Source organism: Cnephaeus nilssonii, assembly GCF_951640355.1.
Source record: "Cnephaeus nilssonii genome assembly, chromosome: 17".
In the NCBI taxonomy this organism is placed as follows: Eukaryota; Metazoa; Chordata; class Mammalia; order Chiroptera; family Vespertilionidae; genus Cnephaeus; species Cnephaeus nilssonii.
In genome coordinates this window covers 8168596-8180793 of record NC_137088.1, presented here as the reverse complement: position 1 = coordinate 8180793, position 12198 = coordinate 8168596, and the positions used below count along the sequence as shown (strand labels likewise).

The 12198-nt window shown below is 52.3% G+C and overlaps 1 protein-coding gene across 15 annotated transcripts in view; it reads right to left on the bottom strand.

Annotated features, from left to right (window-relative positions):
- TRAK1 (trafficking kinesin protein 1) overlaps positions 1-12198 on the bottom strand; it is a 98685-nt gene that overhangs the window by 27775 nt on the left and 58712 nt on the right. For all 15 annotated transcript variants that reach the window (XR_013814893.1, XR_013814894.1, XR_013814895.1 and 12 more), the window contains 5 exons: positions 11822-11898; positions 4027-4143; positions 3152-3252; positions 2188-2296; positions 159-237 (listed from right to left, as the gene is read on the bottom strand). Coding sequence is in view for 8 of the 15 variants with exons in the window: in XM_079795766.1 (XP_079651892.1) it covers positions 159-237; positions 2188-2296; positions 3152-3252; positions 4027-4143; positions 11822-11898 (483 nt within the window). In the remaining 7 variants the exon portion in view is untranslated. The remainder of the gene's footprint in view (positions 1-158; positions 238-2187; positions 2297-3151; positions 3253-4026; positions 4144-11821; positions 11899-12198) is intronic.

Sequence of the window (12198 nt, the reverse complement as noted above, 5' to 3'; positions counted from 1 at the left end):
GACCTGGGGGACCTCTAGTTTTAAGGAAAATGCTACTGAGCCCCAGCTGGCAGGGAGACTGTACTTGGTCAGGGGATGTGAACCTGTGCGCTCATACTGAGGGCAGGTGCAGAAAGAAAGAAGAGGGAACAGGAGTGGGGCGAGGGCCAGGGACATACTCAGCTCCTTCACGCAGTCGTTGACCAGTTGCTGCTCCTTCTCTTCGTAGGTGATGGTCTCCGTCTTCAGCTGGCAGGCCTGTGTGTGGACAAGGCCTGGGTGAGAGGCCCCGTATTCACCCCTGCACTGCTGGGGCAGGCAAGGCTGGGCCATGGAGCCAGGGCTCACCTGGGTCTGGGAAGTCACCCTTCGGCATTTCCCCACCTGTCACCTGCTGCACCCTCAAATACAGAGAGTCAATCTGAATCCTCTCCTGAGTGGGTGCATCTCAGATTCTCCAAGCTGGAAAACGTACCACTAGAGGGCGCCCCTCAAAGCCACGCGCACAAGAGCTGTACAGCCTGCTTCACTAAAACTCTACGAGCCATCCTTGCGTCCAGTCTGTCTGTCTATTCATTTGTGTCTGCCCTGGCTCATAGCCTGAACACCTTTGTGACTCAAAAAGTGCCCAGGACACAGCTCTGCCTCCCCTGGGCATTCTAAGGATAGCCACAAGGAGAATGGCTAACACATTCTCCTACAATGTGCCGGGCACTGTCCTATGAGGTTCTAAGTTGGAGTTAAACCTCCTGCATTCAGCTGAGCAAAAACAAGGTACGAGATGGAAGCATTAAAACTCAGAGGCCCGAGAGCCATCCCAGGACTCTGTGTAGCTTGCTCCTGGCTAACAAGGTGGGAGGCGAGAGATCTGAACACCCCAGTTAGACAGAAGGGCCTGGCCCCAGAGATACCACTTTCCTGAAAGCCGAGGGGGGGGGGAGGGGCGCAGCGGACTCTGGCTGGGATCAGATTCCCTGGGCAGGTTTAGGTGAAGACTTAGACGGAGGGGCCATTGCTGTGTGCCCAGGACTAGAGTGTCTACCTGGGGCAGACGACACTGGGAGGGGAGCACCGGACTCAGAATGGGGAGCACTGGGCTAGTCTTGGCTGGGCCACTGGCTGGCAGAGAGAGTTCAGACAACCGCTCCGTAAACGAGGGGCTGGAAGAGGTGAGTTCTGGGGCAGCATGACCCTTTCCTCATGCCTCAGTGTCCCGTTCAGCCCAGACGTGAGGTTGCTTCCAACGTGTGGGCAAGTTCAAGGTGACAGGTGGTCTGCCCTATTGGATGAGCTTTGGGGGTGCGTGTGGGGGGGAGCCAGCTCAGGTGGGAATCAGCCCCAATTTGACAAAAAAGGGCCTGATAAACAGGCTGCACCACACCTCTGGCTAGAGAGCAAAAACGCACTGATACTTAAGACAAAAAAAATACACCCCCAGGACACACAGGCTCGCTCCCGCTTCAGACTTACAACCCAACCCTTGTCCAGTGAAACCTTGGCAGTGTTTCTAGATAGAGACAGGGGGTGAGGGGAAACGGTGTGGGGCCTGGAGTCATGGAGACTTGCAAATCCTGACTCTGTCATCCACTGGCACGCACGGCCTTTTGGGAAATCAAAACTCCTGGCAGCCTGGGTCCCGTCTTCCCAATGGACATGAGACAGAGTCATTAGCTTCCAGCCTGCGGTGAAGATTTTAAAAAGCAACGCAGCTCTGGCCAGCGTGGCTCAGTGGGTTGGGCATTGTCTCGTGCACTGAAAGGTTGCCAGTTCCATTCCCGTTCAGGGCACATGCCCAAGGGGTTTTGGGCTCAATCCCTGGCAGAGGGTGTGCAGGAGGCAGCCAATCAATGTTTCGCTCTCACATCGATGTTTCTCTCTCTCCCTCTCCCTTCCTCTCTGTCTAAAAAAAATCATTGAAAAATACTGTTTCCTGTCACCTGCGGGGACATGAAAATGAGGCCTTCACCCGGGGCCTCCGCGTCATGCCCGTAGAGCTGGAGAACACCCTGGAAAGACCCCCTTGCCACCCTTGCCCCTCCACGCGCTGCATAATTCACCAGTGGGTCCGCCCCGGCCCTGGGAGGCAACCCCCGGCACAGGAATGAGCCAAGGTTCCGGTGGTTCTTACAGAGAACCTTTGAGAAGGGCCGATAAGGTGAACAGGGCCGCCACCCCCCAGAGCGGACCAGAGCGGGGTGCGCACGTCACCTCGGATCGCAGTACAACGTTCTCCTCTTCCAGGTCCTTCAGCTTCTTCTGAAGAGAATCCAGATGGAAGTAATTCTGGACTGAGGACGACGACTCATTCCTCTTCAACCTGGGGAGAAGGTAAGACCACGTTCTAGGGAGAGACACGCTCCCCCCGCCGCCTGGGGCACCACAGGGAGGCACGGGACACGCACAGGCGTGACAATGGCCCATCCGGCTGCTGCCGCACCCCCAGGACACACAGGCTCGCTTCCGCTTCACACTTACAACCCAACCCTTGTCCACAATTTGCAGTGGTCACGCGGCCTCAGAATTCGGGGGACACCGGCTCTACCGGAAGCCCACACAATTCTGAATGCCTGGGAGTTTAATATGCATAATGCGCTTCTGGGTGCCAACCACTGTTTTAAATGCAAGTTTTAACTCATTTAATGCTCACAGCCCTATGAACTCAGGGCTGTTCTTATTATTCCCATTTTACACATTAGGAAACAAGCACAGAGAGGTTAAGTAACTTAGCCAAGAACGCACAGCTAAGGAGCCACAGAGTCGAGAAGTGAACGCAGACCATCAGGCTTTTGAGTTCATGCCACTGACATGAGGCTCTGCAGGCTCTCAGAGGAGCCCCCACACCTGCTGTCCCCAAGATCCCCCCCACAGCACCCTCAGGCTTCCGAACCCTAACAGCAGAGCCCACCCTGTCACCTGCCAACATGCCAGGCCATGTCAGTCTCAACTGACAAATGAACAAGGAGACCCAGGAAGAGGAAAGCAAAAAACCTGTCCTTCCACGTCCCACCAAAATGGTGGAACGGTCTGTGCCAGGCACTGGGAGGTGCCTGGTTGGAGGAGGCCGGAGCGGCCGACCCGCGTTGCTGGAGAAGGTGACCAGCCCTGCCTAGGCAGCTCCAAGGACATGGACGGCAGCCCGCCCGTGCTGTGACCCCAGACGCCAGGGACTTACGGGGTTGAGCACACGGACTCAGGCTCGCTCTCCTCCGCGGCGCTGGTGTAGAACTGGAGTAGCTCATCCTTCATGGACAGCTCATGCCGGAGCTGAGACACCTGCACAAACAGCCGGGGCCCGTCATTCACGCCCCACGCAGGACCGTGTCCCCACTCGTGCTCAAACACCTGCTGCTCAGTGACAGGTTTGAAACATGCCTCCTTAGCCCGGCCAGAGTGACTCAGTGGTTGAGTGTCAACCTGAACCAGAAGGTCACGGCTTGATTCCAGGTCAGGGCACAGGCCCAGGTTGCGGGCTCGGTCCCCAGTAGGGTGCGTGCAGGGGGCAGCCCATCAATGATTCTCCCTCATCATTGATGTTTCTATCTCTCTCTCCCTCTCCCTTCCTCTCTGATATCAATAAAGAAAATATTTTAAAAATCACTGATCCTCATTAAGTGCAGGACTGTAAATGATTTTGTTCTATTCAAAGAAAACAAACAGTTAAGTTTCTCCTCTTTGAGAAAAATACAATGAATTACTCTTTGGCAAAAAAAAAAAAATCCCTCTGCCTCAATTTACAATTTTTACTTTGGTATGGAGAAGAGATGAGAGGGGACTAGAAGTTTCTAGAATGATGTCTGGGGGCAAAAGATAGCTTAGCAAGTAAGCAGCTGGGCAAATGCCCAGAGACATGGGTCGTCGTACCGCATGGGAGACGAGGCCCCACGGTGGGAGGAGGCACAGTGAACAGGAGCTGCAGGAAGGCAGCGTTCTGTGTCCAGGTGGCCACTCTGGGCTCAGGGCTTGGGCGAGCCCCCGAGGGCCTTTCCGAACGGGACCCTTTCCCTCACCCTGGACCGCGCCTGCGGCCCCGCCGCACCGGCTCCTCACCTCCTCCCGGATGTGCTCCACCTGCTCCTCCAGCAGCTCATTCCTCTCGGTGAGGGTCTTGTTCTTCTTCAACAACGACTGGCCAATCCGAGCAGCCAATTCTAAATCCCGCTCTTTCTGTGAAAGGCAGAGTGAGAGCAGAGATTTAAAAAAAAACAAAAAAAAAAACAAAACAAAAAAACACCTCAGGCTTCCTGAAGGAGCCCACGGAGGAAAACAAGGGCATTTAGAAATAACCAAGGGATTAATAATTCACCATCCGTTCACCAGCATCGGACACCCGTTCAAAGAGGTGTACACTCCGCCCACGTAACGTGCAGGAGCTACGCAGACCCCCGCCCTGGAAGGAAACCTTGACACCTGATGAAAACAAGTGTCTGTTCCAACAGGAAAAACCTGCTTCCAAAACATTTCTCTGCACCTGCTTTTGGTATTCGTGTGGTCATCGGATAACCATCTCTCCGGGAGGCCTGAGGGCTGGGCTCCCTGCATTGCCAGGTACCAGCACATGGAAACACCCAGTGGCCAGCTGCTGGATGAATGAATGAACGAACGCAGAAATTCCGGAGTGTTTCTATGAGAGAGCCACGTATAGACGCCGGGAGGCGGCCTCTTCGGCACATGTTAAGCTGGAATTGACCCAGTGCCTTGTATTTGCCTCCTATGACACAAAAATGTTTCCCGATACCCTGAAATATAGCAACATGTTTCTTGTACTTAAAGGGAAACTACTTGGGCTTTGTTTTATATATATAATTATTTCAGAGAGGAAGGGAGAGGGAGGGAGAGAAAGAGAGAGAGAGAGAGAGAGAGAGAGAGAGAGAGAGAGAGAGAAACATCAATGATGAGAGAGAATCATTGATCGGCTGCCTCCTGCACATCTTCTGGGGATGGAGCCGGAAACCCGGGTATCGAACCATGACCTCCTGAATCATACGTCGATGTTCAACCACCACTGAGACACACTGGCCGGGAGAGGCTTTATTTTTCTAAAATACTTTCAGAATGGAGCGACAAGGCATAAAAGCTGCCCTACTTCAGAGTCAGAGGTGTGTCCCTGACACAGACGTTTCTGTTGGTTCAGCGGGTGACATCGCTCAGAGCAGAGCAGGGCACCGAGGAAAACCTTGCGGGGCCTGTCAAGGGGCACCTCCCTTTCTGGGAGGAAGCTGTCCCCCGACAGTGGAGACAGTGGGCGGCCGCCATCGCCAGATGCAGACTCCCTGAGCCCGCCGGAGGGGCTGTTGGCCACGGGGTTACACTCAACTTGCTCACGTTTAGGTGGCAGTTGGCAAGGGGAGGAGGCCTCTGGGAACTAAGTTAATTTCAGAAGCCTGTGCTAATTATTCTGTTCACCTGGCGTGAAAAGCAGAGGAATGGGAGCATGCAGAGTGGCAACATCAACGGAGCCGGAGCTGCCACCCCAGAGGCACTGCCTGGCACGTCTCACGCCTCAAACCTCTGAGATGTTAAAACAGGGCACAGTCCCCTTTAGAATGAGCCCAGGGAACCTCGTGTCCCAACGAACTGTTCACAGGATAACAAGCAAGCAGATATGATGATGACAGGACTGACGGACAGCTGGACTGGAAGTTCAAACCCTTCTTTAGAATAAACATCCCTCTGTTAGCTTTCCTGCACCAATAAGAATGTCTTCCTTCTACTGATGGAACTGTCCCCATTTCTCATAAATACCCCTAAACTGGAACGTTATTTAGGTTTCTGCCTAAATCAATGCTTCCCGAATGGCTATTCTTCTTTGTGTGTTGTTTTTAATCTCAAATAAATGCTTGTTTCCTCTCACTTTCAAAAGCCTTTTATTTTTAGGTTCATGGAGTTAAGATCAGGGAAAAAAAAGAAGAAGAAAAAAAAAAAACCTGGGCAGGAGTCAGTCGTAGCTTCTGATTGGCTATTAGCTAACTACGGGGCCTCAGGTCAATGTCCCCGCTCTGCAAGGATCAGGCACACTCCAGGTTAGCTTTCTCCAAAGACAGGCAATAACCCTTGAGCAGGTTGAGAATCATTGTCGTAGTGGCAGCCGACTACAATGAAATTCAACAGCACAGAAATGAAATACCAAAGTGCCTTCCACGTAATAAGGGCACGATTTCACACATGAACTTTTGCTTGTCATGTATTTACTTATGTGAGTACTGGGTCACAACCTAAGACGCATTTCTTACAGCGGGTACAGGTCCAAAGTTTACCTGCTGCAGGTGAACTGTTCAACTCTGAAACTGTGAGAGTTCAGGTTCTGATGGACCATCCCTGGGCCCGGTTGTCTGTCAGATGGAGGAGGGCAGAGGGGCAGACTAGCTGAGATACCCTTGAAAAAAAATCTTCCAGCTTAATGATTCATTGACTTGTATCATTAAAAAAATCTACATATATAAAAGCCTAAGTGACCGGCCATGCTATATATATATATATATATATATATATATATATATATATATATATATATATATATATAAAAGCCGCACTGACCACCAGAGGGCAGACACTCAATGCAGGAGCGGAAACCACAGGCATGGAAACATGGAACAGACTGATGAATCTCAGAGGAAGTGGGGGAAGGGGAAAGAGGGAGGGTGGGAAGAGAGTAACCAAGGATCTTATATGCATACTAGAGGCCCGGTGCATGGATTTGAGCACCGGTGGGGTCCCTTGACCTGGCCTGCACCCTCTCGCAATCCGGGACCCCTTGAGGGATGTTGGACTGCCGGTTTGGCTCGATCCCCGCAGGCCAGGCCAAGGGACCCTGCATGAATCCATGCACCGGGCCTCTAGTAAATAAATAAAAAACAGTAGCTTTTATTTCTAACTTCTTACACATCCACCGAACTCCTCTGTGCAACAGCAGCACGCTTTCCCTTGGTTTATCACAGGCATACCACTGAATGAGTTGGGGTCAGAGTGTAATTTGGAAAGACTCTGGATTGACAGGGATTTGGCCCTCTCTACCCCCACCCCCAGGTTTTCAACAGTGCTAAGGCCTGTGACTGCTGTCTCCACTGCCCCAGAAGCCAGCTGGGTGTCACGTCAAGTGAGCCATAAATGCATACCCCCAGCTCATTCCCACAATTTGTGTCTCCCCAGCACTCCCTCCCACGGAACAAAGGTGGCCAGTGAGTCTGCCCACTCAGCCGAGATGCTCATCTCTGTGTAGGCATCCACGCCAGCTCCAGTGTCTACCAAGGAGGGTCCTAGCTCAATGGCCCTGGATCACTTCTCAGACTCAACAGTCGTGCCTGTTTGGTACCTGGAGGAAAGGACCCAAAGGGATTGTGTGAGGGACCTTGCACACCTACCTACCTGCCTGGAGGCTGTAGTCCACGTGGTTTCCGCCGGCTAACACTCAGCTAAAACTGCAACCCCAAGTCCATTTCCCTTTGGAAGTGTGGTCTCCAACAAGTTCACTCAAGTCCACTCGATTTCACTACTAGAGGCAAGTCCTCGGACTTGTACCCAACAGGTGCTTGTACCCAACAGTGCCCGTCGGCTCACTGCCTCACCGTTCTGCATCTCCATCATGCCACTATAGGGGTTCAGAACGAGTCTCCCCAAGATGTGCCTTTGCAGTATGCAGATTGTTTTGTGCTAAAGGCAACTCCTGCCCCTCCCTTAACTATCTAGAACTTACATTAGGGGCAGTGCCCACAGTAGAAGATTAGGAGCGATAACCTCTTTTGACATAACTAAGGGCAGGACAAACGTCTATTTACTAGGCATCTGCTCTTCTTATCCTACAATGACCCTTTGAAGCACCAAGGCCCCCCACCTCATCCTAGCTCAGGATGCCTTATATGTCCCCGGTCCCTTTCTGCCTCCGATCCTCTCCTGCACGTGGGGTCTCGGACTCTCGTATGTGGGTTCCCATACGTATCTCGGTATTCGCTTTGGTTATTTTCTCTTGCTGATCGGTCTCACGTCTATTAGGCCAGAAGAACCCTGAGGGTGGAGGGAAGTTTGTTCCTTCCCCACACCTCCGAGCTGCGGAGTTCCAACAAGCATAGGCATTGGCTAAGCCTCAGCCGCCTTTTGTATGCACATTCCACTGCAAACAAGTCAGGCAGAAATGATAACAAGGAAGAGCGGCTGGGAAAGGCAGCGCAGGAGCAGGGGGAGGCCAGAGCCCAGGAGGACAGGAAACAGGAAGGGGAAGAAGAGCGAGTGGGCGGGAGCTCAACAACCACGCCCCCCTCGCCCTCCTCACCCAGTCCCCACCCAGCCCTGCCCCACTGACCCGAGCTCTCACCTCCTCTGCACCAAAAACCTAATCCGTATAGGAACATAAAGAAAACTCTGAGAGAGGAGGGGGGGAATAAAAGGGCAAGACACTATAGTAAAAACAGTTATGGATGAAATGAATACAACAACAAAAAAGTTACTGTACGTCGTGCCTCTGGCTTCTCTTGACTAAGGTGGCAGGCTGGCCGAGTGTCTCGTGGAGAATTATAAGAATGAAAAAACTCCCATTGCTTACCGCCAGCCAACAATGTTTACTTCTGAATACAGGGACACAGCTAGGAAGTGGCCACTGGATTCAAATACGGCGAGAAGAGAAGACTACAACTGAGTAACTTGGGCCCTTGGAAATAAGCTACCAAAGAATGGGTTCTCTTAGTCCCCGGGAAAGGTAGCTGGGTGGACTCGTTCTAACTGCTCACTCCCTCTTCCCAGACAGGCTTTGTTTAAAAACACTGTGACTTGTGTCTCAGCCCCTTTAACCAATGAACACAACCCTGGAGCTGGAGAGCACCCTGCCCCCCCACACACCAGGCAGCTAACGCATCTCATTCACCAATTTTAGGATGAAAAGCGTGACTAAGGAGCCCTGGGAATAACCCTCTGGGGAGGAGGCAAGCTTTGCCCAGAGGTAAATTCCGAACAGCAGCAAGTCAGGGCAAGCTGCGAATCCGGTTCCCCTGCAAACCCAGACGCAAACGCTCCACACTGGCCGTGCTTTGGGGCCCTGTGCACCCTCCTCCCCTCCACCCCCTCCACCTCTCAGCACCCCATCTGCATGCGGCAGGCGTGCAAACCAAAGCCAACGATCACGGTGGGAGGGAAGGGAACCAGAGCCAGGACAAGCACACACAGTACAAGGGTCACATGCCTGGGGCAGGGAGGCGTTCACCAGAAAACACGCCTCTTCCAAAGAAAGGCAGGACTCAGCCGTGATTCTTATCGGGACCCGGGGAAGAACCGCAGAGACCAAACGCACCGATACACACGTCCACGGGGCCAAGAGCCACTACCGATGAGACCAAGGCGGCACGACACGGCCACCTGAAAAACGGCCCCACGGCATTCTCTTCAGGGACTCGGTGATTACACCAGACGGCAGAGGCTCTCCACGCACTGACACGCCGTTAGGAAATTCGCCGGGGGAAGTGAGCTCCTTTTTTTTTGTTTTTGTTTTTGTTTTTACAGAGAGGAAGGGAGAAGGATAGAGAGTTAGAAACATCGATGAGAGAGAAACATCCATCAGCTGCCTCCTGCACACTCCCTACTGGGGATATGCCCGCAACCAAGGTACATGCCCTTGACCGGAATCGAACCTGGGACCTTTCAGTCCAAAGGCCGATGCTCTATCCACTGAGTCAAACCGGTTAGGGCGGAAGTGAACTACTTTTGACCAGCATCTGCATAAGGGGCTGGAGCCCCAGGCTCCTTGGGAAGAGAGCCTCGCTGGTCGCTGGTCAGAGCGGAGCGGACGTCGCCGATGGAGGCCCCAGCACTGCCAGCTCAAACTCCGCCAGAGCCAGGCCTGCGGGCAGGGGCCACCCCCTGAAACACATCACTCGGCTCATGGTTTTAAAGTAAAAATGTCCCAGTGACATTCAACTAACCATGTTCCCCAAAACTACCTACGCAGAGCACTGAACCTGACAGCCAAAGCAACAAACAGTCACACCCCCTGTGGGGGGGCCTGGGCTGGAAAGCAGCCGTGCCATCCAGGGTACCTCTGCACCCTCAGACTCAGGCTCCTAACTGAACAGACTTGGAAACTCACTGGCAATGGGGCGAGGAGCAGTGGCTGGAGACACCCCGGATCTGGAGAGGATCCCCGAGTGCTGGCATTCGTGGGGAAATGGACGCAGCAGAGAGGGGTCCGTAACAAACCATTTTCAGAAGTCTGGTGGTGGTGCCACGCTAGCCTCCCACTTGGCCAACACCGGCCACCAAGATGGCGGTGACTGGAGCACCCCCAGAAGGCCTGTGCCCTACAATGCCTCGCCGCCAGCCCTGTCACAGCCAAAACACCTGACATCTCTCATTTGGGGCTGAGTTTGTACCTTCTCTGCCGTGCAGGCGGTCAAGCAGGTCTCGGCTCCTGCCCCCACACCACTCACCTGGGCCTGTTAGTGGGTAGCCCGCAGGAGAATGGGGGAGAGGGGTCGCAGGGCAGGGGAGCCCTCAGGAACCCAGAGGGAATCAATCTCAGACCCTCAGAGCAGATAGGAGGTGCTGGATGTGCAGAAGGGAAAAACACAGGGAAGGAGAGACAAAAACTGGGGTAAAAAGATGCCCTCCCCCCCCCCCAAAAAAAACACACACACACAACCTCTGGTTCTCACTACTGCTGCTTGGTCTTGTGTCTCAACCTTGTCCTGCTAGTGGCTGAAAATGGCGACAAAGATTCCTGTGCCTCCCACATCCTTCTATTCTTTTCTTGGAGAAGGGCTTAAGGAGTGGTCACATGACCCCAACTCATTCTCGATTCCAGAGCACAAACAAGGGTCTAAAGGTGCCTTAAAGGCCTGATTTGAGGGTTGGGGGAAGGGATGATAATATTTAAAGATGGGCACTTATTCAACAAATACATCCTCAGCACCTACCACGTTCTGGCCTGTTCTAGGCATGGAAGTACACACATTGTACTCATCTGTTCCTAGAGGCGTCCCTTCATAGCTCCACAATTCTCGGATGCCAACAGGGTGCCGAGAAGCAACAGACAAGACCGTGTCTCTAACACGCCAGCAGCTCGTGTGAACCTACGCAAGTTTCCTAAGTTCTTCCTGCCATGCTTATTTTGGTGATCTCCACGTGACACCACCTAACAACATCCCCTTAACCTGATGTTAAGTAAAAAAAGAATACGTTACAAAGATACGGGTAATGATACATCTTTTCTGATATTTTTTTGGATACACTGAAAACATATTGTGGGAACACATTTTAAGGGTTTTTAAAAATCTGAAACTGGGTATTCTAGCAAGTATGTCCATGCTGACCCAGTTCTGTATCATTAATACTAGCACATTCGTTGTAAAACCTAAAATGCCATTAAGTAAACTTACAGCCACAAAGAACTACAAAGCTATCGATACAAAAAATAAAGCCACTAAGTGATCTCCTGAGGAGGCCCCATTTCGGAGATTCTGCGTGGAGACTTACAATAATGCATGCTTTAATCAACATCCTATCTAATAAAAGGGTAATATGCAAATTAACCATCACTCTGTCACAAAGATGGCGGCGCCCAGAGCCACAAGATGGCGGCGCCCAGTCCTCTCAGCCCTGCCGGAGTCCCCCAGTCCCCCGCGGCCGCTGAGAGTGGGCAGTGTGAGCGGCCTGGCGGAATGCTTGCTTTGTCGCCGCGGCGATGAGGCAAGCGTTCCACCCCGGCCGCAGAGAGCCTCTGGGCCGTGGAGAGACTCTGGGCAGCGGGCATGGAGTGGCCAGGCCCCGCAGAGAGCTACTGACACACGGATTCGTGCGCAGGGCTACTAGTAAATGATAATCCGTCAATTATAAGTGACCCTTTCCCTTCCCCCGAAACGCTTACCTCCTCAAGAAGCCGAGTGACAGCATCAATGTCATTGTATGTCTTAGTCATCTGGCCAACTCTTTCAGCACATAAAACTGCAAGAAATAAAAGGGACAATGATCAGACAAGAAATAACAGGTGTTAGTGAGGATGTAGAGAAAAGGGAACCCGGGTGGGAATGTAAATTGGCGCAGCCACTGCAGAAATGCAGGTTCCTTAAAAAATTAAGACTACAGCTGCCATGTGACTTTAGCAATCCCTCTTCTGAGTACCTGCCTGAAAAATCTGATAACACGTATCTGTAAAGATATATGTACCCTCTGTTCACTATTTACAGTAGCCAAGACATGGGGGAAAAAAAAACTAAATATCCTTCGACGGATGATTAAAGAAGC